Source organism: Macaca nemestrina, chromosome 3 (assembly GCF_043159975.1).
Source record: "Macaca nemestrina isolate mMacNem1 chromosome 3, mMacNem.hap1, whole genome shotgun sequence".
Taxonomy (NCBI): Eukaryota; Metazoa; Chordata; class Mammalia; order Primates; family Cercopithecidae; genus Macaca; species Macaca nemestrina.
In genome coordinates this window covers 171986192-172013670 of record NC_092127.1, presented here as the reverse complement: position 1 = coordinate 172013670, position 27479 = coordinate 171986192, and the positions used below count along the sequence as shown (strand labels likewise).

General features: G+C 48.2%; 1 protein-coding gene across 6 annotated transcripts; it reads left to right on the top strand.

The window, feature by feature from the left end:
* Positions 1-4518: 4518 nt before the first annotated feature.
* On the top strand, positions 4519-26077 carry LOC105487825 (solute carrier family 34 member 2). Of its 6 annotated transcripts, none has more exons than XM_011751444.3 (13): positions 4519-4636; positions 11301-11415; positions 11514-11648; positions 13037-13165; positions 15256-15399; positions 16995-17106; positions 18680-18875; positions 19768-19863; positions 20633-20753; positions 22189-22356; positions 23420-23536; positions 23629-23753; positions 25317-26077. In XM_011751444.3, the coding sequence occupies exons 2-13, from the start codon at positions 11304-11306 to the stop codon at positions 25929-25931; spliced, it is 2070 nt and encodes a 689-aa protein (XP_011749746.2). In that variant the 5' UTR covers positions 4519-4636; positions 11301-11303; the 3' UTR covers positions 25932-26077. The 6 variants fall into 6 exon arrangements, with proteins under 6 accessions (XP_011749746.2, XP_011749744.2, XP_011749747.2 ...); XM_011751442.2 differs by having other exon boundaries at positions 11511-11648; XM_011751445.3 differs by having other exon boundaries at positions 4578-4636; positions 11301-11346; positions 11511-11648.
* Positions 26078-27479: the final 1402 nt, after the last annotated feature.

The following is a 27479-nucleotide window of genomic DNA, read 5'->3' as shown; positions in this document are numbered from 1 at the left end:
TGTGGTGGGAAGGGTCCGTGAGCCCTGAGAGGCCAGAGTTTGAGAGTCTGGTGGTGCTTCTAGTCATAACAGCCACATAATAGGAAATAAAAGGAATAGTATTTACCTACGAGGTACCAGGCCTATGATAATGCTTTATGTTCACTGACTTACCAAATAACTTACAAACTATACAAACTTTATTATCAGGAACTGTTCGTTATATTTAATAACTCGGGCAAAATATTCACATACTCTTACTAGTACCAATAGTCATTACCACGATTGATCTTTTAGGCTGTCTTTGACATACAGAAATGGACAGTGTTGTACGGTTCCACCAAATAAGTAGCACTTACCTCTCTTCCACCTCAATCTTACTTCCCTACATTTCTGTTTGCCTCTTCTTTCTCACTTAGTTTCGAATCAGTTACACTTTGTCAATTTGTAAGCTGTCTTAGATCCTTTTAGGAGCAGCATAGAAATAGAAAAATACAGTGTGCCCTATGCCACAACCAGATATAACCACTATGGACATTTTTGTGTGTTGCTTTGCAGTATTTTTCTCTGCATATTTATGCACATATTGAAGCCAGGTTGAAGACAGCCTGTAATTATGTCAGCCCTGTGTTCTGTTCCGTTAGCATTTCTCCATTTAAACCTGACTCTTTGAAGTCTAGTGCTGTCTCACGACTATGTAACACATTATTTGACTTTTCCGGAATTCTGGCTGTATCTAAGGGGATAGGTTTCCTGTCACCGAGCCTGACTGAACAATTCTGAGATTATCAACACTGCCATAGGGCCCCGAAGAAGCGTCTAATGAATGCAACAGTTCAAAGCGGTTTTGTTCAGGTGTTATTTTTGGAGACACTTTCTCTGGCTTTTATGATGCAATCCTCTTTGTGCCCCTTTCTTGCAGCAGCTGCGGCCAGGAAAAAAGCACTAAGTGGGCTTGCTTACAGGTCCCCAGGGGTGGGTACCCTGGGCAGGCCAGCCCAGAAGTCAGTTGCCTCCTCTCCAGGCCCTGCCTGGACAGCTGAGAGTCAAGCAGACAGTTATTCGCCATCCCTACCTCCGTTCTGTCTTCAGTAACTGGCAGCTTCATCCTGCCGGGGAGTTTGGAATGAGCTAGGACTTTCCCATCAGTCTGAACTCCTGGGTTTTCCCAGGCCTGGTGACTCAGAGGGTAAGGCACCAAGCCGAGGAAGAGAAAGGAGAACCTGGACTCCTGGGTGCCTTTGTCTCAGCACACAATCACCTCCCAGGAAGGTTGTCATCCACTCACTCCTGTGGAATCTCTCTGCCACTTTGTTGTAAAGAAAGTCAGCCCCAATGAAGGGTAAAAAGAAGTGCCAGGGGGCCGTGGGGACAAGACATATACTGGTAGAAAGGGCACTGGGGCAGGGTCTGGACAGCTGAGAATGTGTCTAGCACCGGGATGAAAAGCAGTAGTTCACAGGGCTGCTTTGTTTGGCCTACTCAGTATTTTTTTAATGCTAAATTTCACATAAAGACCTGTATATCTGGCTTCCCCAGAAAAGTCAAGATCTGACAGCATCTGACCATATCTTCTCATGCAATATCTGAGGCTGGGTAGCAGCCGGCCCCGGACGGGCTGTTTCCTCTCCAGATTAACACAGAGCCCACCCACTTGTGAAATCTCACCTCATAGGACGATAGGCACAAAAATATACTGAAATGAGTTGAAACAATGGTAATACTTTTTTGATGAAAGTATTTTTTTTTTAATTTAATTTTTTTGAGACAGATTCTTGTTCTGTCACCCAGGCTGGATTGCAGTTAGCGCTCACTGCAACTTCCGCCTCCCGGGTTCAAGTGATTCTCGTGACTCAGCCTCTTGAGCAGCTGGGATTTTTAAAATACTTTTAGCAGAGACAGGGTTTTGCCATGTTGGTAGACGGGTTTCCAGCTCCTGGGTTCAAGTGATCTGCCCGCCTCGACCTCCCAAAGTGTTGGTATTACAGGCGTGAGCCACCGCACCCAGTCTCGATGAAAGTATTTTAGATGTTTGTGTTTACACGTAAGGCTCTATGTTTGAAGTACTAAATAGTGATAGTATTTTGTATCTCAGATGGAATAACAATAGGAAAATGTTCTTCAGCAAATTGTATTCCCCCAAAGGGAGAGATTATAGAGTGATGAACACAGACACTCCATCTACCTTTCCTCCACACTTTGTAAAAAAAATTATAGAAATTACCATCCCACACTAGAATCAGATACCATCCCTGATCTGCTACCAAGATCTACACACATTAAGAGAACAATATTCTGGATTGAACCTGTTTTGCCTTTTTAATTGGAACATAAAAGGGATACCTTTTTCTCTTTCCAAGTTTTTGAAATTTTGGTCTCCCTCCTACATTCACTCCTTGTTGAAAGTAATGGAAAGGCAATTAGGTCTGTGTCCTACATGAAAGCCCACAGTCAGGAGGGGAGTCTCAGTGAGGTGATTGTCCGGTTAAGACCTGTTCCTGGCCGGGCGCGGTGGCTCAAGCCTGTAATCCCAGCACTTTGGGAGGCCGAGACGGGTGGATCACGAGGTCAGGAGATCGAGACCATCCTGGCTAACACGGTGAAACCCCGTCTCTACTAAAAAATACAAAAAAAACCAAACAAACAAACAAAAAAAAACTAGCCGGGCGAGGTGGCGGGCGCCTGTAGTCCCAGCTACTCGGGAGGCTGAGGCAGGAGAATGGCGTGAACCTGGGAGGCGGAGCTTGCAGTGAGCTGAGATCCGGCCACTGCACTCCAGCCTGGGCGACAGAGCGAGACTCCGTCTCAAAAAAAAAAAAAAAAAAGACCTGTTCCTGTGAGCCTCTAAGCACCGGGCAGAGCAGGACACGAACTAAGAGCCAGGCTTTGCCGAATCCGGGTTAAGTTCACCGAGAGCAGTGTGTGCAGCACCCTTCCTCCTCTGCACCCTGGCAATAGAGGCCTTTCTCACTGAAAACCCAAGTGGTGTCTGCAGTCCGCCTTGCCCAGGTCTGGAGGCAGAGCTGAGCTTGGTGAACAGGTGCCAGGGGATTCCTGTCGTCACTGGACTCTGCTTTAGAAGCTGCTTATTGCAAAGGTACTGCTTGATCACGGTCTGAGAGCTGGATTTGAAGGCCAACACCCGCTAGCAAAACCATCATCCCTCTAATAACAGCAACCCAAGCCGATTTGATTTCTCCAGTGAAGGTTCCAGATGAGTCTAATCAAGGCTTCCCACCCATCTTCTCCCAACACCAGAGGTTCCCTGTGTAAACGATCATGGTTAACTCGCACTGAATACTATTTATATGCCAAGTACCATTCCACATTCTTTACATATTTTAGCTCATTTTACTCTAACAGGGACCATTATTCCCAGTTTGCATATGAGCAAACGGAGCCAGGGAAAGCAAGGGCAGAACAGGGAACTGATTTCCCGGAGTTTGGGCCCAGAGTCAGTGTGCTTAACCACGGCCAACACCAGCCCCAGAGAGCTCCAGGCTCTGTGGTTTCTGGAAGTTGTGCTCCCGACTCCTTCCCCTTGCACCGTGGAGAGAACTCGGTGTTGGAATGAAACCAGCTGATTCCAATAGGGCGCTTCGGCTGTTGTGAGGAGCTGGGCAACGAGTGAGCTCGCTAAGCCTCACTTTGCTCCACTATAAAACCAGGAGAGTGTAGCAGAGGAGAGGGTCTGGGTTTCAGAACAAGCCGCGGGTTTTCTTCCTGCTTAGCAAATCCTGGGTAATTGTATCATGTCCCCTAACCCCTTAAACCTCAGCTAGAAAGGGAGCCACTCTAAGCCCCAGGGAAGGCTTTCGTGTGCACATTGGAGACAGCCCCTCCCAGCAGTGCCCGGCACAGAACTGGGGCAAGCTGTTGCGATAAGCACGGGGGTGCACTCTCCCTGGGACACATCCTATCTCACAGCGGTTTGGAGAACTGTTGTATACACACGCAGGTGACACAAGGCAGAGCAGGATGTCTGCAGCAGGCTTAGGACCGAGCGGTGATAACAGCCCCCTTCCCTTTCCTCAGCCTGACGGTCCCAGCCTTTCCCATTGCGAACCTAGAGCCCAGACTCCCAAGGCAGAGAGCTCCCTACAGGCTGATAAAGCTGAACAATCCAGGCTTTGTTTCTGACAGCTTTATCCCTGACTTTCCAACTGGTTTTTATGTGTGTCTTCACATCTCTGACCTCCTCAGCCTCACAGGAACTAGACTAGGAGGTTCAAGTTCTTGAGGAGAAGGCAGGAGCGGGGGAACTTCGCTAGCCCGCACTTGCGGGAATCTCGTGCGGACCGAGTCGGGGCGGGAGAGGGCGCGCACCAGCCAGGCTAGGGCGCACGGGGCGCCAAGGGGCGCAGGGCCGTTCGGGGCCGTTCGGCCCCTTTCGCGCGGCGGGGCCAGTCGGAGCTTTTCTCTCGGCAGCTTGGTTGGCCGCCCGTCTTCTCCGCGCAGCGGGCGAAGTCTCGATGGGCTCATTAAGGCGGCAGGTAGGCAGTGCCCCGGCGGCGGCGGCAGGCGGTCCTGGAATGTGCGAGGGGCGTGATGACAGCGGCCGCAGGCCTCTTTGCGCAACACCTTCGCCATATATACCCGGGGCGCTGCGCTCCACCTGGCCGCCGCCTCCAGCCCAGCACCTGCGGAGGGAGCGCTGGTGAGTACCGCCGCCGGGGCAGGGGCGCTTCCTGGCTCTTTCAAGGACTTTGATTCACTTAATTCTTGTAAATACCCCTCGATGCTGACTTCAAGGAACTTGGCTGGCTTTGGGCCACAGAAGTGAAAAAAAACAAAGCTTTTCACAATGTTCAAGCTGTTTTCTTCTTAATGTCACGGTTACTGATTTTATTACAGCTCTTACTGCTACACTCTTACTATTGACAGTGTTACTAATCAACCACACTTGTGGATTCTAAAATGATCACTGTTTTGAGAGTCGTGGTTTGGAAGAGAAAGGCCCAGGGGATAGAAGGCTCCACCCAGGAATCAGGATGGCTAGGCTCTTTGTGGCTGGGTCACCAACTAGCTATGTGACTTAACGCTAGTCCCTGTGAGCCCCTGGGCTGCCGTCTTCCACCCTTTATAAGAAGGGGAGTGCGACAGCTCAGGAACATGAAAATTCTAGGTTTGTGGTGGCTGCCTGGTGATGCGACACTGCCCCCCACCCAAGTGTGACTTCCACGTGCTACAGTGCTTGTTTACAGTTATTTAGGGTACCTAGGAGACAGCCTTAGTTTGTTTCTATTAGGGCCCGTGGCCATCAGCAAAGGGTCCGTCCTTCAGCTGTCTTGGGGAGCAAAGCCCACAATTTCTGTTTTCCAAGCCAGAAATGGGTGAGCAGGCTGGGGAGATGACTTACAAAGAGATGTGCACAGAAGTGGTTGGCTTCGGGGACTGCGCATCCTCAGGCCAGAAAGTAGGGGGCTGCATGGCATGGAGGTAGTTCACGTTCTGTGGAGCGATGCCTGCCACGGGTGGCTCGCACTGCGATGAGGAGAGTTGGAATCTCGTTTTCTTTGAGGAGGTCCCTTTCTCAAACATGTTAATTTCATGGAAGCAGCTTATGGATTTCATCACTCCGAGTCCGCTCTTCCTGTTCAGGTGCCCCAGGGGGTTTATGTGTTAGCCCTGATGGCTCTGGGCCTTGTCCTTCTTTCCTTTTTCCTTCTTCCCTTGTGTGCTGGCAGTTCTTTAACTTGTCCTGGGTTGGGTATTCTTGGAAAACTGTGCCTGTGGGAGTGGCCATTGTTTCAGATTGTTTAAAAAAAAATGAAAATAAAAAAGACTGCTTCTTTTGTCCCATGCCAGCTGATCATGATCTTCTCTGCTTTTGTAATTTGGGAAATGGGTGATAAGAAGGGCGTGCTTTGTAAAAGGATTGGATACTAAACAAATTGCCCCATCCAAAACTCTCCCAGATTGTTCAACCGTCTCACTGAAGCAAGTGCCCTGTGGTATGAAGATGGGCTTCTGATTGTTGCTGTTAGACACAAAGGGGACACAAAAATAGCCCGAATTCAATGTAATGAGGAAAACAGCCTCTCAGAATCAGAGTGCTTTGGAATAAACTGGGCTTTAATAACCAGTTTCAGGCATCTTCCATCCCTCCATCCTCACCCACACCCCCACTTCCATTCTGGGGACAGCAGGGAGCAATCAGGACATCCAAGGGAATTTATTCATCTCAGTGAATTTTAAAAATGCAAAGGTACAAAAAGAGGGCTATAAAAAGATTGTGGTATGTTTAAGATGTTTATATTTACAAATTTAACTGCTTTAACCTCCCCCCCAATACAATGCAGCATAACTGATATAGTTACAAGTTATTTACAGGATTTATTTTAAGATGCCAAAAATACAAATTGATAGTGCATGGTGAGGGTGAGGTTTGGTGATATGGCCGAAGTTTAAAGTGATAGAATAAATGTCTTTAAAATTTTATTAGTGTGTGACATCAATAATGTAAACTGAAGTTATCTAGCCATGTGAGGCCCAGGCCAATTGCTTCTTTGACTCCTCTCATCACTACCACCACTGTGTCCTTGAAGAGATTATTATTAGCAGTAATGTAGGGACAGGGTCTCGCTATGTTGTCCAAGCTGGTTGCAAACTCACAGGTTCAAGGGACTCTCCCACTTTGGCCTACCAAAGTACTGGGATTACAAGTGTGAGCCACCATCCTTAGCCTATAGGGGTGATTATTGTTCCTTGTGATGGCTGTAAGGGAAGCAGAGAAAAAAGAGCCATCACCCTCTTGGGAATGTTTGAAGCACGGAGTCATTCTTTCAAAGTACAAGAAAGTTTTCCTGGGCATCCTGAGAACATTGGCCTGCATAAGGTTGAACTTATCTCTGCAGTGTTTGGTGCCTATGTGATTTGAAGCAATTACCTTCTCTGCGGCTCAGGTTTTCCCTCTTTAGAACGAGGATACTGTTCATTCTAAAGGAGACTCTAGTTTACATAGATACATGAAATGCTGTGAGTAAATTTGTGCACCAATTTGCAAGTGCCAGGCACAAAGTCCTTAATAAACACTGCTGGCTACCATGTGCCTGGCACTGTCCTATGTGCTGTAGATACAGTGGCCGTACTCTACTCCCTGTGCTGGTGAAGGCCACCATCTGGTGGGAGACTGTGTGTCCATGTCCTGGTTCCTCACAGGACTACTGCCCTGGGCTTCCTCTTCTCCCCATTTCTTCAGATGGCCTTGACTGCTGCTCTGAATACAAGGGGCCCCGGAACAGGCCTTGGTTGGAGAAGCCCAAACAATGTGAATGTAGGGGTTGGGTGATTGCCAGGTGCCCTACATTCCCCTGCTTCCCAAGTCTGAGACGAGTCAAGAAAGTTCCTCTCCTGGGTCTTTGAGAAAGTATAAGAGCTCTTTCTGGCAGTGGGTGCCCATGTGGGACAGGAAGTGGAGCCAAGAGGGTGAGGCACACAGGCAGCTCAGTTATAGAGGCCAGTGTGGGCAGCAGGGGAGCCCCTCCCTGGGCTTTAGTAAAAAGCTTCCAAATGATGACTTCTCCCTTCCTCTGCTGCTTCTGGTAGGTGGCAAGAATGTGCTGGAGTGAGGCCTTGGGAAGGCTGGGAGAAAACAAGGCAGTGGTTACGCCAGGTCTATGAGGGTAGGAGAAAGGCTTCAGAGGGGCTCAGAGCTCCAGGTTACATTCTCTGCCTGCACCATGTAATACCCGCCCCCGTCCCGCCCTCCTCCCCGCACCCCCAACCACATGCTCCTGCTCAGCCATTGCAACATTCTTGGGTGGGCATTTCCAGCATCTGAATGACCACGTGGGAGTGACCTGTAGACATGCCAATCTAGCTAGCTATCCGAAAACACTCAGAGCCCTCAAAGTGCCTAGACCTAAGGTCCTTGGGTGCCCTGGTGCTTTGAGGGCTGGAGAATTCCTCCTCCCACCTTTGCCCCTCGCTGTGAGATCTATGGAAAAGCTTCTGGCTTTGGAGCCAGCAGTCTTGGGTTCATATCCTGACACCAGCTCCAGGTAGCTGGGCTGGGGGCAAGCTTCTTTGTTTCTCTGTGCCTCAGTTTCTTTGTCTGTACACTGAGAAGAAAAACTCCTTCCTTATTAGATTTAATGAGGTCACAAACTGCATAGGACACTCCCCTGCCACAAAACAAATGTTAGCATCTTTCTCCCATGAAGGCTTTGGGTTCATTTATTCAAATATTGACTGAAATTCACTACCGTGCTGAACATTGGAGATGAAGAGCTTATGGTGTAGGGTACACACAGTGCACCCACAATGCATTTCCACATAATAAACACTCTTGTTTATTGTTCGTGACACAGTGCATTTCCACATTGTGTCATGAAGAATAAACAAGAGTTCTGAGTGTTTATTCTGCCAGGAACCATGCTGTAGCCTCACCCACACTTATTAACCAATTAGTCCTCATAACAGCTCAGTAAGCGAGATGGTATTGTCCCCATTTTTGAAATGATGAAACTGAAGCTCAGAGTGGCTCAGGGTTGCATGTAGTCAGAGGCAGGCCTCTGCAGAGCCAGCACCCCCTCCATTGTGATTCCCTCTCTCCAGGTATGACTGAGCCATCTTACCTTTGTGGGTTTAGGGGTTGAGTTGCATCGTTTAAAAGAATTTGAAAATTTTAGAAGAAAATTTAAAAAATCACCCACAGTCTCACCACCCACTTTAACCCCAGAGAACATTTCTGGATCTTGTCTGCCTTGTTGAGATGATGCTGTGAATGGGAAAAAGAAGTGCTTTAGATTCACGGTTTATCTAAAGCATTTTCCTATGGTTTTACTGATGCAGTATAACCTTTTTAATAGCATACTCTTACAATGTATGGACATACTATAGTTAGAAGGAGTAATTTCTCTTTTTTTTTTATTTTATTTTTTAACACTGTAAATGATAGAGCAGCAAGTATCTTTCTGGTCTACATCCCATTCATTCTGTCATAAATACGCCCGGCAGAGCTTAAGACCTTGAAGATGAAGTAATGAACAAGACAAAGTCTCCTTTCTGGTAGGCTTTGCAGTCTGGTAAGCAGGAAATAGGTTGAAGAGGAAAGGGGTCAGGTGGACTCACGCTCTAGAAAGCCCTCTTGGAAGAGGCGATCAGTGCAGATTAGGTATTTCTGAGAGCAAATATTCCTAGCTTCCTGATTCCTAGAGTGAAATGACTGGGTCACAGATGTGTGATGAACATAAGACACTTTGGACAGTTTGCTAACTTTTCCGGAGCTTCTAGCAGTGTTCAACTCATAACATCTTTTCCAGCACAGCATAATAAACTTAAATTCTTTTTGCTACTTTGATAGTTGTCACTGTTTTAGTTTGAATATATTGGATTGCTTCCTTTTTTTTGTTTTGAGATGGAGTTTCACACTTCTTGCCCAGGCTGGGTTGCAATGGTGTGATCTCGGCTCACTGCAACCTCTGCCTCCCAGATTCAAGTGATTCTCCGGCCTCTGTCTCCTGAGTAGCTGGGATTACAGGCATGCGCCACCACGCCTGGCTAATTTTGTATCTTTAGTAGAGACGGGGTTCCACCATGTTGTCCAGGCTGATCTCGAACTCCTGACCTCAGATGATTCACCCGCCTCGGCCTCCCAAAGTGCTGGGATTACAGGCGTGAGCGACTGCACCCATCTTGGATTGCTTCTTTTTTAATGGGCATTTTAGCCATTTGTTCCTTTTCTGTGAATTGCCTTTTTCCAGTCCTTTGGACTGCTTTGTCTAATGGACAAGGACTAATTGTCTAGTGTCAAAGAAAAAGGACTGCAAGGACTGGAATGTGAGGTGTGTCAAGTGCCTTGTAACTGAGAAAGGCTTTGTGAAGAAAATGGATTGTAGGAAGGTCTTTTATGAAGGCTGAAAAGAATGTGGTTCTAACAAAGGATGATTAATCCAGACAACATGACATAGTAATAATTGCTGCTATTTATTGGATGCCTCCTCAATGCCAGTCACTTTCTAGACTTTTAATTTCACCATTAGTCTCATAACCCTGCAAGAACTGTTCCATTTTATAGATGGATAAACTGGCAGTTTATGCTCAGAGGCATAAAGGGACTTGCCTAAATACACACCCACTAATAGGCGGCACTGCTGGATTTTAAAACCAGGTCCATCACACTTTTCACAGAAGCCCTGGCTGGTAGGTAAAACACGCAGATGGTATACAAACACTTGCATATATATATACATATATACATATATATATATATATATATTTTTTTTTTTTTTTGAGACAGAGACTCGCTCTGTATCCCCCATGCTGGAGCACAGTGGCATGATCTCAGTTCACTACAACCTCTACCTCCCAGGTTCAAGCAATTCTCATGCCTCAGCCTCCTAAGTAGCTGGGATTACAGGCACCCACCCCCTGCTAATTTTTGTCTTTTTAGTAGAGACAGGGTTTTGACATGTTGCCCAGGCTGGTCTCAAACTTCTGGTCTCAAACCCACCCACCTTGGCCTCCTAACGTGCTGGGGTTACAGGCCTGAGCCACCTCGCCTGGCCCCTGCATATATATTCACATACACACTAAGTTGTATAAATCTGTTATATTTCACCGGACAAGGTTTTGCATAGATCTGCAGTGCACTTGTCTTGATATAAGAACTAGTAGATGGAGTGCCATTGAAGGGTTGTGAGGATTTGGTATGCTATGAGACAACAAAGATGAATGGGCTTGCACCCTGCCTTTTTTTTTTTTTTTTTTTTTTGAGATGGAGTTTCACTCCTGTCACCCAGGCAGGAGTGCAATGGCGCAATCTTGGCTCACCGCAACCTCTGCCTCCCAGGCCTCCCAGGTTCAAGCGATTCTCCTGTCTCAGCCTCCCGAGTAGCTGGGACTACAGGCATGCGCCACCACGCTGGCTAATTTTTGTATTTTTAGTTGCCATGTTGGCAAGGTTGGTCTCGAACTCCTGACCTTAGGTGATCCACCTGTCTCAGCCTCCCAAAGTGCTGGGATTACAGGCATGAGCCACGGCACCCGTTGCTCCCTGCTTTTGACTGAAGGAGAGAGTCAAGACAAAAACAAGTTTAGGAGATTAAAGGTGGTGCGTGCAGCTAACTCAACATTGTAAGAAGTAGTTTGCTTTAGTGACCGGGTGAGTGAGGCGGAACCACAGAGGACTGAAATATGGCGCTTAAGATGCCACACTTAGGGGGCATAAGTATGAAATCCTTCCCTTCCTTTTGCTGCCGCCTCCCCCCGAACCCCCCACCCAGTAGACGCTTTGCAACTGATGATTCTTCCTCTTATAGCATCTCGGTGCGCCTCCTTTCCATGACTGCTGCTTTAAACTGTTTTCTCATCCACAGACCATGGCTCCCTGGCCTGAATTGGGAGATGCCCAGCCCAACCCCAGTAAGTACCTCGAAGGGGCTACAAGTCAGCAACCCATCACCCCTGATAAAAGCAAAGAGACCAACAAAAGTAAGTGTCGCTCGTTTGTCTGCAGATCGGCCTCTTGTGAGGGGTCTGCAGGAGACCCAGCTCTGATTCCTCATGACCCCTTTTGCTTGTTTCAGCAGATAACACTGAGGTACCTGTAACCAAGTTTGAACTTCTGCCGACCTACTCCACGGCTACACTGATAGAGGAGCCCACTGAGGTGGACGACCCCTGGAACCTACCCACGCTTCAGGACTCGGGGATCAAGTGGTCAGGTAAGAGTGAAGCCAGCTGAGACATTCAGGAAGGAAACAGGAAACTTCCTGTGGTTCACAGTGTCACCATCCTCGTGTCCCTCCCCCCTTTTCATTGTTCTGATGCCCTTGAAGCAGGGGTCCTGGCTAGGGATGTCACCCTCCCGTCTTTTTTTTTTTTTTTTTTTGAGACAGAGTCTTGCTCTGTCGCCCAGGCTGGAGTGCAATGGTGCGATATTGGCTCAGTGCAACCTCTGCCTCGTGGGTTCAAGCAATTATCCTGCCTCAGCCTCCCGAGTAGCTGAGATTACAGGCTAATTTTTGTATTTTTAATAGAGATGGGATTTCACCGTGTTGGCCAGGCTGGACTTGAACTTCTAACCTTGTGATCCATCTGCCTTGGCCTCCCAAAGTGCTGAGATTACAGGCATGAGCCACGGTGTCTGGCCACCCTCCCCATCTTTGAGGTTGAGTCAAAGCATGTTGGAGCAATTGGGGGTCATTCATTCAACAAATGTGCCCGGCACTGTGGTTGTAGCAAAGATGGACATTGTCTGGCTCCTTATAATTCGCTGTGGGAGAACAGTTTCCAGGTACTGGTTTGGAGATGCTGTGGATACAGTGATAAACAGAAAAGGCCCCTCTTCTCAGAGAGATTTCAGAGGGGTCTCCTCACCCAAATATGGGCATTAGGGAAGGTTTCTAGAAAAACAAAATATGCAGCCAGACAGCTGGTGCAAACAATCACTGTTTCATTTCCAAGTGTATGTAGGGCAGAAGGTCTGCCAGTGAACTAGACAGCAAGGAGGAAAAAGGAGATTGGGGTGTGGGGTGGGGAGGAGAGGTAGGAAGGAAAGAGCTGGGAGGGGTAAGATGGGAACCATTTTAAAAGCCAGTGGAGTAAACAGTAGTTAACGATGAACGATGTAGCATCCCAGGATGTATGATGCCCCAAGCCCTCCATAAATTGAGGCTGATTGCTGCTGTGCAGCTGCATTCTGGAAAATACTCTGCTGTTCGGAACGTGACAGCCATTATCTCCGACCCTGCACTTAGCAGGTGGCGAGTGCTGTTAACTGCCTCACTCAGCGACACTGTGGCTCAGCTGAGCATGGAGCCTGGTTTTTCTGTCACAGACCACATTGAACCCCTCCTCCCAAATGCAAATCCTTTAGAGGCACTTTACCAGGGGTTTCAGCTAAATGGACCACAGTGGTAACTGCTTTGAAAGCTACAGCGATGGCTGCGTCCCATCTGTAAGCCTCGCTAGACATAAGAACTTACGGCTGCCAGGCTGGGAAGGGAGGGCAGGCGGGGGGAGCTCTGAGCTCATTGCCGAACTTCTCAGTGTTTCCAACACTAAAAGTTTCATGCCTTTCTCTCTCTCCCGCCACCCCACCCCGCTGCAGAGAGAGACACCAAAGGGAAGATTCTCTGTGTCTTCCAAGGGATTGGGAGATTGATTTTACTTCTTGGATTTCTCTACTTTTTTGTGTGCTCCCTGGATGTTCTTAGTAGCGCCTTCCAGCTGGTTGGAGGTAAGAATGAAAGACCGAAAGGTCTGGGGGTGAGGGGCGTTATCATGAAATGTGGTTCCGAGAATAAAACTCAGCAAGCCCTCTCCAGCTGCAGCCTCCTCGAATGTTTTAGGACTGGAACCCACCTCAGATCATTTATGAAGTCTATGCTTTCTGTTACAGAAGAGAAAACCGAGGCCTACACAAAGGGCTATGACTTGGCCCAGGTGGCTTAGGCCAGGAACTGGGGCTAGAGACTATTCCAAGCTATCAGCCAGTTGAGTTTGTCCACAAACCCCGGGCAGGAAGTTGTTTGACATAAAAACTTAGCCAAGGAATTCCTATATCCTCCCCACCAGAGATAATTCTGGAATGAGAAAGAGCGCCCTTTCAAAGGTGGGCCCTTGCTGGGGGAAGGACAGAGCCCCTTCTCTGGGCTGGAGGAATCTGCATCCATTGTAGTTACCTACACAGCCCTCAGGGCTGCGTGTGCCCATGCAGTGTGAGAACCCGGAAGTGAAGTCACCATGTGCTTGGTTACCTTGGTACCTCAATGGTGACATCAGAAACAAACAGGCAGCACTCTGAGTGTCTACTAGGTGCAGGCATTTTTGGGGGCCCTCTATCAAACATTCTTTCCCAAAGCTCTCCCATTTACGGAGATATCATGAACCAGATCTGAGACTCACAGCCTGTAATTAGCAGAGTAAGATTCAGTCTCAGATCTGGGTGTCACAAAGGACCATGGATTTCTGCAACCCTTGGTGCCTCTCTTGGGAACCCATCTGTGTGGCTTGGGAGAGTTGAGGAGGTAGGCATTCATGGGAGAACATGAGGGGCAAAAACTTCTTTTTTTTTTTTTTTTTTTTTTTTTTTTTGAGACGGAGTCTCGCTGTGTCGCCCAGGCTGGAGTGCAGTGGCCGGATCTCAGCTCACTGCAAGCTCCGCCTCCCGGGTTCACGCCATTCTCCTGCCTCAGCCTCCCGAGTAGCTGGGACTACAGGCGCCCGCCACCTCGCCCGGCTAGTTTTTTGTATTTTTTAGTAGAGACGGGGTTTCACCGTGTTAGCCAGGATAGTCTCGATCTCCTGACCTCGTGATCCACCCGTCTCGGCCTCCCAAAGTGCTGGGATTACAGGCTTGAGCCACCGCGCCCGGCCTTTTTTTTTTTTTTTTTTTTGAGACAGAGTTTCATTCTTGTTGTCCAGGCTGGAGTGCAATGGCGCGATCTTGGCTCACCGCAACCTCCGCCTCCCGGGTTCAAGCAATTCTTCTGCCTCAGCCTCCTGAGTAGCTGAGATTACAGACATGCACCACCATGTCTGGCTAATTTTTGTGTTTTCAGTAGAGACGGGGTTTCTCCATGTTGGTCAGGCTGGTCTCCAACTACCGACCTCAGTTGATCTGCCCGCCTTGGCCTCCCAAAGTGCTGGGATTACAGGCGTGAGCCACTGCACCCGGCCTCCTGAACATTGTTTCTGGGCTCCCTGGTCCATGGGAACATCGGCTATGGGCTTTGCTGTCAGACAATTCATCTGCATCCTCTGGGCTTCCATCTTCTTTATACAATGGACTTGGGAATGCATTGATGGTCTCAGGCACACTCTTGAGGATAACTCTCCCAGCATTCAATTACAGGCTGGTGCTAGGGCTAAGGATGGATAGAGAGATCTACTCTTGGAGGATAAATCTGAATTAGGTATACACCCCAGAGACATCCAGGAGGCTCACTGGCACCCACTGGTCCCAGTACAGAGTTGAGGCTGGACTCCTGAGCATGGAAGGGCTTGCTGACCGAGGAGTGTTTGAAGAGTGGGAGGATGCAGGGCGAAGGAACAAGAGTAACTGGGGGCTCACAGTGGGTCGAGAACCAGGGCAGAGAGACAGAGACAGGAGGCACGTGTGGGCAGCCAGTGGGTTTCCTGCCTTATCAGCAGCACTGGGAAAAGACATGGGGAAGCAAGATTCCTTGGGTGACTGCCGGGATGGAGACTAGAGGCTGGACTCTCCAACCCACAGCCAGCTGGCCTTGGATGGAGGCTTCTGTTTACTCATTGCCTACCTAATCCCCCTCGATCACGTTATGATTGTTTTTTGTTTTTTTTCCCCAGGAAAAATGGCAGGACAGTTCTTCAGCAACAGCTCTATTATGTCCAACCCTTTGTTGGGGCTGGTGATCGGGGTGCTGGTGACCGTCTTCGTGCAGAGCTCCAGCACCTCAACGTCCATCGTTGTCAGCATGGTGGCCTCTTCATGTGAGTCAGGGCACCCATGAGCCCACCTGCATTCCAGACACTCTTCTGTCTGTCTGGGGGAGGGAAGGGGTGGGCAGGAATTCACGCTGAATATGTCCAGGCCTTGTTACCGTTGTCTTGCTATCTTGTCCCGGCTACAGTGTGTTCCCCTCTTGATCCAAGGCAACTTCCTGTTTCCATTTCAATGGCAGGATCTGGAAATAGACCCTGCTGCTGGAGTTCTCAGCTCTGAATTCTCTAGGACTGTGCTTTCCAGACCTGTGGCCACTAGCCACATGTGGCAATATTAATTTTATTGAACCTTAATTGATTTAAAATTAAAATATAACATTCAGTTCCTCAGTTGTACTAGTTACATTTCAAGTGTTCAAGAGCCACCTGTGGCTGGCAGCTACCCTACTGAGAAGTAGAGACACAGAACATTTCCATCACTGCAGAAAGTTAGTTCTCTGGGACTGGGCAACTCTCAGTGTTAAGCGGAAAGACAACTAATCTCATCACAAATTGCTCTGGGACAACTGAGCTTGGGGAGATGGCACACTAAACTTGTACCTGCCTGATAATTGCTGTGGCTAGGTTGGACAGACTCTCTGAGGGGGACCAGTTTGAACTGATTATTATTATTCTTTTCTCTATTTTCTTTTTAAATAGAGACTTGGGTCTCACTGTGTTGCCCAGGCTGGTCTCAAACTCCTGGGCTCAAGTTATCCTCCCACTTCGGCCTCCCAAAGTGCTGAGATTACAGGCCTGAGCCACTGCCCCTGGCCAGAACTATTTTTCTTCCCAAGCCAGCATCATAGCCAAAATTAACTAGAATGTTTCCGGTCCAGTTAGAAAAAGGTATTACACTTTCAAAATATTTTACTTGTTTATGTCAAAAAAAGTGCAGCAATATGCTGATTTTGTTTGAAAAAGTTACACTGCCTGGAATGAAGTATCTGATATCTAGCACAGAAATGATGCTTCCTGGTGGGGCCCAGTGGCTCACGCCTGTAATCCCAGCACTCTGGGAGGCTGAGACCAGCCTGACCAACATGGTGAAACCCTGTCTGTACTAAAAATACAAAAATTAGCTGGATGTGGTGGTGCGTGCTTCCAATCTCAGCTACTCGGGAAGCTGAGGCAAGAGAATCGCTTGAACCTGGGAGGTAGAGGTTGCAGTGAGCTGAGATCGCGCCATTGCACTCCAACCTGGGTGACAGAGCGAGATTCGTCTCAAAAAAAGAAAAAAAAGAAGGAAAAAAATGATGCTTCCTTAAAAGCGAGCCTTTGTGCCATGCACAACTGACTCACCTGTACGTGCAAGCCCTGGCACTCCACCTAAGTCCTTAATCAGTGGGTGCCTCCAGGTCTCCTTCAGGCTAGCCTTGGATCTGCAATAGGGAGGAGGGAGGAATCTAGAAAGGCACTTTCATCAGATTCATAGTGAGGTGCATAGTGAGGTGCAAAAAAAAAAAAAAAAAAAAAAAAAAGTTTAAGAATTCACTTGCATAGGGGATAAAAACTACTTCTTTAGAGGATATCAGCATGGATCACTTTAGCCTGTCTCCAAGCTGCCTTTCTAAGCTTGCTAATGGCACTTTTCCATACTCTAGTGCTCACTGTTCGGGCTGCCATCCCCATTATCATGGGGGCCAACATTGGAACGTCAATCACCAATACTATTGTTGCGCTCATGCAGGTGGGAGACCGAAGTGAATTCAGAAGGTAAGAGGCTCAAAACCAGCCTTTGCGATATCAGCTCTATTGTTCTCGGCCATGTTGTTGTAACTACTTTTAACCAGTCAAAGATGACATGCTTATCAGGTTCATTCCTGGAGTTCCTAGAAGTAATCACAGGGAGGTATGGCTAGGGTTGGATCACATACTCACCAGCTGATTAGACTCAGCTCCGTGATCGGCAGAGCAGGGATAATACTATCTCTCACCACTGCGTTGTCATAGGATTAAATATACAATCCAGCAGGTAGAGCACCCAGCACATTGAGTTCGCTAACTAAATGCAAACTCTAGCTAGAAACTTAGCCGCTGGGTGGCAGAATTGAAACAAGGCCAGTTAGAAGAGTAGAATTTATTAGGACTGGGGGTGGTGGCTCATGCCTGTAATGCCAGCACTCTGGGAGACCAAGGTGGGCGGATCGCCTGAGGTCAGGAGCCTGACCAACATGGTGAAACCCCATCTCTACTAAAAATACAAAAATTATCCAGCCATGGTGGCAAGTGTCTGTAGTCCCAGCTACTCTGGAGGCTGAGGCAGGAGAATCTCTTGAACCCAGGAGGTGGAGGTTGCAGTGAGTCGAGATCACGCCACTGCGCTCCAGCCTGGGTGACACAGCAAGACTCCATCTCAAAAAAAAAAAGAAAAAAAATTAATAAATAAATATTGTTTTGTTTGGTCATAATTATAACTTATTAAAACTTCCACTTTCGGTCAGCTCAACCCATTCCACCTTTTCTTTGTTCTTCACTTACAAGTTAATAAAAAACAAAATGTAGTTTCTGGCATGCATAAAATCTGAAAATAGAGCAAGTAGACAGTTGGAAACTCTTTTCTTTCAAAAAGGTTAATGTGAAAATTAAGTGTTTCTCAGCCTCTTCTAGCTAGGTTTTTTTTTTTTTTTTCCTTCAGTTTTTTTTTTTTAAAGGGAAGCTGTTTCATTGAAGACAACATCCAAACAGAGTTTTTAAAATCTGGAGATAAGATGGAATCGAGCAGGAATCTTTGAACCTCCTCAGATGGATGCAAAATATTTTAGCCTTGTTTCCCGTGGAAACTATTCATGTTTCATCACTTTCAAGATCTTTAAAAAAAAAAAAAAAAAAGTTTAAGAATTCAGTTGCGTGGAGGTCTTTTTAAGTTAAATTTTTAAAAATTGCTTTGGGGATTTATGACTTCTACGTGTTTGGAACAATTGAAAATTCCTCATAGAGGGCTTTGGTTGCCTTCATACTGGTCCCCACCTTTCCAAAAGAAGGTGGGCTTCAATATACATGATACAAAAGTGCCCTTGATGCAATTCTTCGAAGCAGTGATTGCTGAGCTAATTATTCCAGCCGTAACATGCTTGCTGGCCCGCAGCTTCCTCATCTGGCCAATGGGGTATAGCTACCAGCCACTTTGGGGATTGCTATGAGAGAACAGAAATGAGATTGCATACATGTGCACACTTCCGTAGGTGACACCTAGCAGAGGGTGGCAGATGACACAGGTAATGGCCCACCTCACATGGTGCCCACTTGCTTAGTGACTAATCTGGCTGTTGGGCTTTCCCTCCCATAGAGCTTTTGCAGGAGCCACTGTCCATGACTTCTTCAACTGGCTCTCCGTGTTGGTGCTGTTGCCTGTGGAGGTGGCCACCCATTACCTTGAGGTCGTAACCCAGCTTATAGTGGAGAGCTTCCACTTCAAGAATGGAGAAGATGCACCCGATCTTCTGAAAGTCATCACTAAGCCCTTCACAAAGCTCATTGTCCAGGTAACTTGGCTCCTTCAGAGAGAGAAAGAGACAAATTTCCTATCCACAACATCCCCTACCTAAGCGGACAGATATAGAGTGTCTACAACACTATTCTGGTCCTGGCACAGTGGCTCAGCCTTGTTTTCTCAGCCCTTTGGGAGGCCGAGGTGGGTAGATTGCTTGAGGTCAGGAATCCAAGACCAGCCTGGCCAACATGGCATAACCCCATCTCTACTAAAATACAAAACATTAGCTGGGCATGGTGGCGTGCACCTGTAGTCCCAGCTAGGTGGGGGCCTGAGGCAGGAGGATTGCCTGAACCCCGGGAGGTTGAGGCTGCAGTGAGCTGAGAATTGTGCCATTGCACTCCAGCCTGGGTGACAAAGTGAGATTGTTTTTAAAAAATAAATGGATGAATAAACACTACTCTGTAGCTGCCTCTGGAAAAGGCCAAGTGAGGCAGAATTTTAGGACCACCTAATAGAGTGACCTTGACGGTTACTTTGACTTCCATGATATGCCACCTTTATTGGGGTGGAGGTGCTTCTTAAGACTGGACACTTGAGACCACTTTGTTCCCACTGCTGTCCTCAACACCGGTGGACTTAATAAAGTATGTTCTACCCTTTCCTGCCTAGAGTCATCTCAGCCCCTTCTCCCTGGGTCCTTGCTAGGACCTTGTGATTTCACTCTTACTGGTTTTCTTGGCCATTCAGTCATCCAGAAACTATCTACTGCCTACTCCCTAGATATCAGTGCCTCTGCAGATAGAGCGAGCCCCACTTTGCCTCTCTGGGGGCTCACAGTCACATTTATCTCCTTAGAGCCCCTCTCACTGCAACCCCCTGGGTTTGTGTCCTAAATCGGTTCTGAGGATGTACTGATGGTCTCCTGTCTACTGTTTCCACAGTTGGATAAAAAAGTTATCAGCCAAATTGCAATGAACGATGAAACCGCGAAAAACAAGAGTCTTGTCAAGATTTGGTGCAAAACTTTTACCAACATGGTACGTTTCCAAGATATTCCCGGGTGGGTGAACCTTTGCATCTCAGCATTAAGCCAAATCTTGCCTTCAAGGAATTTAAATAGAAAGTCAGAGGAAAGAAATATTGGGAGCCCCTGAAAAATCAAAAGTGACCAGTGAATGCCTTTAGAAAACAAGTCCCTGAATGAATGCTGAATGCAGGTAAACAGTAGGACAGACAGACTCCCTTTTGCCCCATCCCGGGGATACATTATTCCTGATTTGTTATTTCCATGCCTCTTGGACAAGACTTAGCTCTGCCTGCCATTCTGTTCTCATTTTTGGAGGGACTTGTGGAAGGAAATAGTCCAGCACGCCCTATGGGTGTTGGCAGCAAGTATCATCTCTCTTACTTTCCAGAGTCTTCCAGAGTATTCCCCCTGCTTGGGCCCAGAGCATTCATGCCCTCTGTCAGGAACCTACCCAGCCTGCTTTGCACCTGGGTTGTGGCTTGCCCTTGCTTCTGGGGTATATGTGTATTTTTTTTTGTGGGGTGCTAAAGACTGGAGACTAAAATAAACAAACTAGATGTTTTTAAATGGTGAAGGCTGATTTCAGTTGTCCTCAGTTATTCTAAGAGATTTCTAATAAAGGTGACAAATAAGTCTTCGAGAGAAAGGACCTGTTCTGTTGGGACCACACTACATGCACCGTGTGTGGTGTCTGTGCCCGTTCATTCCCACCCCTGCCATTGCCTCCCATTCCCCACTAAAAGCCAACGTTGTGGGCATTTGTTATGTTTGTCATCCAGACCCAGATGAATGTCACTGTTCCCTCAATGGCTAACTGCACCTCCCCTTCCCTCTGTTGGACGGATGGCATCCAAATCTGGACCATGAAGAACGTGACCTACAAGGAGAACATCGCCAAATGTGAGTGGAGCTCAGTGGATTGGCCGCTATGACAGGTGTTGTCTGGGGGTGACGTATTTATCTGTGTGAAGTCCCAGTAAGTGAAGACAAGGACAGTAGGAGTCACTAAGCACCTGCCCTACATCAAGCAGGAGCCACACGCTTTCACAGCAGAGGAAACTATGGCTTAGGAACTGAGGTGACAGGCCCAAGGTCCCACAGCAAGGGCAAAACTGGAACTTGGAGTCCATTTCCTTTGCCAGCTCCACACCACCTCAGAAAAGCCCAACAGATTCTATAGGGTTTCCTGTACGTGCTTTGTTCAGACTCCTTTAGTCAATAACTCTAGGGGCCAGGCATGGTGTCTCATGACTATAATCCCAGCACTTTGGGGAAGACAAGGTGGGCCGATCACTTGAGGCCAGGGGTTCGAGACCAGCCTGGCCAACATGGTGAAACCCTGTTTCTACTACAAATAATACAAAAAAATTAGGCAGGCGTGGTGGCACAAGTCTATAATTCCAGCTACTTTGGAGACTGAGGCATGAGAATTGTTTGAACCCCAGGAGGCAGTGGTTGCAGTGAGCCAAGATCGCACCACTGCCCTCCAGCCTGGGCAACAGGGAGGTAGCTTGTGTCAAAATAAAATAACTTTAGGGAGATGACAACCAGATTTGAAGGAAGATGTGGGACCCACATAGAACAGATGTATTCGCTCAATTAGTCCCCACTGTACAGCAGGCCCCATTTCAGGGCACTGGGGCTATAGCGCTTGAACAGACAGTGAGCTTGCATGATGCTCTGATTATTAACAAGCTGTAATGTTTTTTCCAACCCAGCCACCCTTCATTATTCTAATTACTCCTTACATATACTTTTGTATATCTCTGCTTCTCTCTTCCCACCCTCCCACCACATTAATTTTGAGCAGTATACTTTAATACTCTAGGTATGATTACCCCAAAGAATCAAGTTAACATACCACCTCCCACATTCTAGGCACTATATAATGGTTATATATTAATTTGTATAACCATGTTTTGCTGGAATTATCTAGGGGATGCAGAAGGGGCTTTATAATTAGCAATGCCCCTTACTTTGACTTGCCCATGGAACCCCTCAAAGCATACTTATCATTAGTAAAAAATTAGACCATCCACAGCATGGTCTTTAGAGACAGAACTGGGCTGGGTCTGCCCCTGAGTAGTTGTGTGATTTTTAAAGTCATCACTTGATCTTCCAGCCTCATGCGATCCCACTGACTATGACATAATCTCAGTGGTGCCCTTTGCTGCAAAGGAGGCTGAGAAGAGCTGTCTTGATTTGGGGCTGCCATATGTCAAACTAACAACCAGGAATCTGTTTGTAGAAAAGATAGGATCTGGGGGAATAAATAACAATCTGTAGCCGTGGTGGCTCCATGCCCTCCTGACAAGGTTCTTCGTGGTCTTTTTAGGCCAGCATATCTTCGTGAATTTCCACCTCCCAGATCTTGCTGTGGGTATCATCTTGCTCATAATCTCCCTGCTGGTCCTCTGTGGTTGCCTGATCATGATTGTCAAGATCCTGGGCTCTGTGCTCAAGGGGCAGGTCGCCACTGTCATCAAGAAGACCATCAACACTGGTAGGTGCACTGCCCTCACTTGTGGGCCTTGAGGGATGGTGTCATCATGGCCACTGCATGGGGTGTGAGGGTACTTTAGATTCCCATCTAGCAATGGCCTCTGCATGGAGTTTCTCTCTCAGATTGGATCAGCAGCAGAAGTGAGGATGTCATTCATGTGGAAAAGTTCTTGGTGTCCTGGGTGGGGTCTAGGGAGCAGGCCCAAGCTTCCATTGCATGTTGGCAAGGTCCTGAGAAGGAGTTCCTATCTGGAGAACTGTGAATCAGGCCTTCCTTCCTAGTGGATTTCCTGTATGCTCAGGGCTTTACTGGCTCTGTCAAGACCCCTTAGAAAAAGGACCCCAGGTGTCCACCCACACCCCCACCTCCCTTCACTCTTGTGAAGGAAATGTGACGTGTAAATACATCAGCATCTAGAGGTGGCCAATGAGACTGCTGGCCAAGAGGATTTCCTGCCAAGTAGGGTGTCCTGGCCAATGAGAGCTCACTAAGCCAATGACATCATCACTCCATGACAACTCAGTTAAATGTAGCCAAGAAAATTCACCCCCCACCCCAGGTTGTCTTGGGGGAACAGAGCAACTCTGAGTGCTTGTGGGAAATGCAGGGCCTGATCTGGTGCTGGTTGGGTGGAGGACTCAGTTAGTAGGCATGTTCCAAGCTGCTGTGTTTTCCTGATGCTCCTTAAGGCGGACATGAAGGTTGAAGGTCGAATGTGGGTGCTAATGGGAGGCCAGGGCAGGGGAGGAAGCATGCTCTCAGCCCTTTCTGGAAGGAGAGTGGTTACTTGGGTGGGTTCACTCTTTCTAACCTGACCTCCAGGGAGTCTGTGTTTTTGTTTCCATAACACTCACCTGCATCCTTGGTTTTTCCATCTGAATATGTGGAGCAAAAGACAATGGGGAATGAAACTGGATTCTAAAACTCTACTCTGTAATCTGAGACCATATATAGGATGAGGAGGTGCCTGTACAACCTCACCTGTAAGCCCAGCCCCTGCCCTAGGCCATCAGCCCATTCCTTCTCCAGAGAGGCCATGACATATCTTCCTTCTGTATTCCAGATTTCCCCTTTCCGTTTGCGTGGTTGACTGGTTACCTGGCCATCCTCGTCGGGGCAGGCATGACCTTCATCGTGCAGAGCAGCTCTGTGTTCACGTCGGCCTTGACTCCCCTGATTGGTGAGTTATTCCTGAGCTTCTCGCTCTGGCCACCACTGCCATTTCCTGTCATCCCATGGGGCTGATGTGTTTGTGTTTGTATCCCCCCCAAGGAATCGGAGTGATAACCATTGAGAGGGCTTATCCACTCACGCTGGGCTCCAACATCGGCACCACCACCACCGCCATCCTGGCCGCCTTAGCCAGCCCTGGCAATACATTGAGGAGTTCACTCCAGGTGAGGACTCGGGGCCCGGGGGCAGGGGCCCTGGGGGTGGGACCACACATGGTCTTGCAAACTGGTCTCTAACAAGAGCCAGGCTTTTCTCTGTGCTGTCCAAAAGATGGAACTGATATGTGGAGGGGAAGCCACAGGTAAAGTTTTCAGGACCTTGATATGAGAACAATCAAAACTATCAGTTCTGAGACAGGCAGTAAGACTCCCATAACTGGTGGTGGTTTCAGCAGAAGTGGGGTGGCCCCTTGATATAGATGTAGAAAGGGTACTTAAGAAGCACAGCCACCACCTCCCATCTCCTCACTGCCTCCTGTGGGGAACTTTACAATTAGGAGAACTCCTTGGCGTGGACCATCTAGGTTACTTTGTGCAAGACCTTTGGGATTTGAATTTATTTATTTTATTTTATTTTATTTTATTTTATTTTATTTTTTTGAGACAGTCTCGCACTATTTCCCAGGCTGGTGTGCAGTGGCGTGATCTCCACTCACTGCAACCTCCGCCTCCCGGATTCAAGTGATTCTCCTGCCTCAGCCTCCCGAGTAGCTGCGATTACAGGCACCTGCCACCACGCCTGACTGATTTTTTTGTATTTTTAGTAGAGACGGGGCTTCACTACGTTGGCCAGGCTGGTCTTGAACTCCGGACCTCATGATGCACTTGCCTTGGCCTCCCAAAGTGCTGGGATAACAGGCGTGAGCCACTGCGCCCAGCCTGAGATTTGAATTCTTATCTCACCATTTACATCCCAAATGACCTTTGGCAAGTGATCTAACCTGAGCGTCAATTCCCTCATGTGAAAGATGGAGGATATAACCCCTATCTCATTAGGATTACTATAAAGATCTGATGAGGCAAAGCAATCTATGCAACAGAAATAGAAATTCAAGCACATAATATAAATTAACCACATATGTCATCCTAAAAGATTTTAGCAGATACATTTTTAAAAGTAGAAACAGGCAGATTCATTCTTCAATAATGTGCTTGATTTAAACCATTATCACTTTAACATGTAATCAGTCTGTCAAAAATTGAGATATTTGACATTGTTCTTTTCTGGGACTAAGTCTTTGAAATCTAGTGTGTATTTCATACTTAAAGCAAATCTCAGTGTGGACATGCGGCTAGTGTATTGGACAGTGCTGGTTCATAGCCTGGGCATGGTACTTTGCACCTTGGCAGCCTTGGAAAAGTGACTAAGCGCCTGGCCTCTGGAGCCAGGCTCCCAGGATGTGAATTTCCACCTCTTCCATCTCCCACCTGTGGGAGTTGAGGAGCCTCCATTATCTCATGTCAAGAAATAATGATTGACACTCTGTAGAGTGTTTTTTGAGGATTGAGCTAATGCACAGTTGAGTGCTCCTGGCCCTCCCAGACATGTAGTAGGTCCTCATGGAAACCAGGTACCCTCTGGGCTGAACCGCAAAGACAAGGAAGGCCTGGAAGGCCTGAGACTGTGCTACCTGTGATGCCTGCTAGCTTACCTCCCCCGTCCCCTCCTCCCTACTGCCACCCCCATTAGGCAACAGGCCCTCACCTGTCCAACCTCTTGTGTTGCAGATCGCCCTGTGCCACTTTTTCTTCAACATCTCCGGCATCTTACTGTGGTACCCGATCCCGTTCACTCGTCTGCCCATCCGCATGGCCAAGGGGCTGGGCAACATCTCTGCCAAGTATCGCTGGTTCGCCGTCTTCTACCTGATCATCTTCTTCTTCCTGATCCCGCTGACGGTGTTTGGCCTCTCCTTGGCCGGCTGGCCGGTGCTGGTGGGCGTCGGGGTTCCCGTCGTCTTCATCATCATCCTGGTACTGTGCCTCCGACTCCTGCAGTCCCGCTGTCCACGCGTCCTGCCCAAGAAACTCCAGAACTGGAACTTCCTACCACTGTGCATGCACTCGCTAAAGCCCTGGGACGCCGTCATCTCCAAGTTCACCGGCCCTTTCCAGATGCCCTGCTGCTGCTGCTGCCGCGTGTGCTGCCGCGTGTGCTGCTTGCTGTGTGGCTGCCCCAAGTGCTGCCGCTGCAGCAAGTGCTGCCAGGACTTGGAGGAGGGGCAGGAGGCGCAGGGTGTCCCTGTCAAGGCCCCTGAGACCTTTGATAACATAACCATTAGCAGAGAGGCTCAGGGTGAGGTCCGTGCCCCAGACTCAAAGACCGAATGCACAGCCTTGTAGGGGGAGGCCCGGATCGTCAGAGGTGGGGGGATGGGCCTTGAGTTTTGCATGCTCTCCTCTCTCCCACTTCTGCACCCTGCACCCTTTCACCACCTGGAGGAGATTTGTTCCCCATTAGCGAATGAAATTGGTGCAGTCCTACCTAACTCGATTCCCTTTGGCTTGGTGGATAGGCCTGCAGGGCACTTTTGTTCCCGCCCCTGGTCACTCAGTAGTCTTTTACTCCAGGAAGGCACAGGACGGTACCTAAAGAGAATTAGAGAATGCACCTGGCTAGACGGGGGTCTAATCCTGCACCTGGCTGGGTTGGTCAGTAGAACCTGTTTTCAGACTCAAAAACCATCTTCAGAAAGAAAAGGCCCAGGGAAGGAATGTATGAGAGGCTCTGTAAGATAAGGAAGTGTATTCTCCGTGACTATGACGCTCAGGCCTCTCCCTTTTTTTTAAACCAAAGTCTGGCAACCAAGAGCAGCAGCTCCATGACCTCCTTGCCCCAGATCAGCCCGGGTCAGGGGACATAGTGTCATTGTTTGGAAACTGCAGACCACAGGTGTGGGTCTATCCCACTTCCTACTACTCCCCACATTCCCCGTCAGGGTTTCCTCACGTGGGCAGGTGTGCTAGTCCAAGCAGTTCACTTGAGTGTCCTTGTCCTCATGCTTCAGGAGTGGGAGCCACACCTGAACTACAGAGAGTTCAGGCTGGATACACGTGCTCACCTGCTGCTCTTGTCTTCCTAAGAGACAGAGAGAGTGGGGCAGATGGAGGAGAAGAAAGTGGGGAATGGGTAGCATAGCATTCAGGGGATATGGTTTATCTGCCAAAAGGGCCTCAGGTTCTTAATTTAGCAAACTAAGAAGCCAAATTAAAAAGCATTGTGGCTAAAGCCTAATGCTCCTCTCTTGGTCAGATAACAAAAACCTTCCCTGTTGGATCTTTTGAAATAAAACGTGCAAGTTCTCCAGGCTTGTAGCCTGCATGCTGCCACCTTGAAACCCAGGGAGTATCTGCGCCTGGAATAGCTCTCCCCCTCTCTCTGCTTCCTCACTTTCTGTGCAAGATGACTTGCGGGGTTTACTTCCTTCTTTCCATGCACCCACCCACTGGAATCTCTTTCCAAACATTTTTCCATTTTCCCGTAGATGGGCTTTGATTAGTTGTCCTCTTTCCATGCCTGCAAAACTCCAGATTTTTGGGGAAAGCTGTACCCAACTGGACTGCCCAGTGAACTGGGATCACTGAGTACAGTCTAGCACAGGTATGTCCCCGGGTCAAAGGGGTGTGCTCCTTCTCATCCTAGATGCCTTCTCTGTGCCTTCCACAGCCTCCTGCCTTATTACACGACTGCCCCCGCCCCACCCTCAGCCATTCCAATTCTTCCCGGCCAGTGAGCTCCAGCCCTATCTAGGAAAGGAAGAGTGGGTGTAGCTGTGTGGCAAGACTGGGGCCTCCCCCATCCCAGCTTCTCCACCACCCCAGCAGGTCAGGATATCAGACAGTCCTCCCCTGACCCCCCCCCCGTAGATACCAATTCCCAACCAGAGCCGA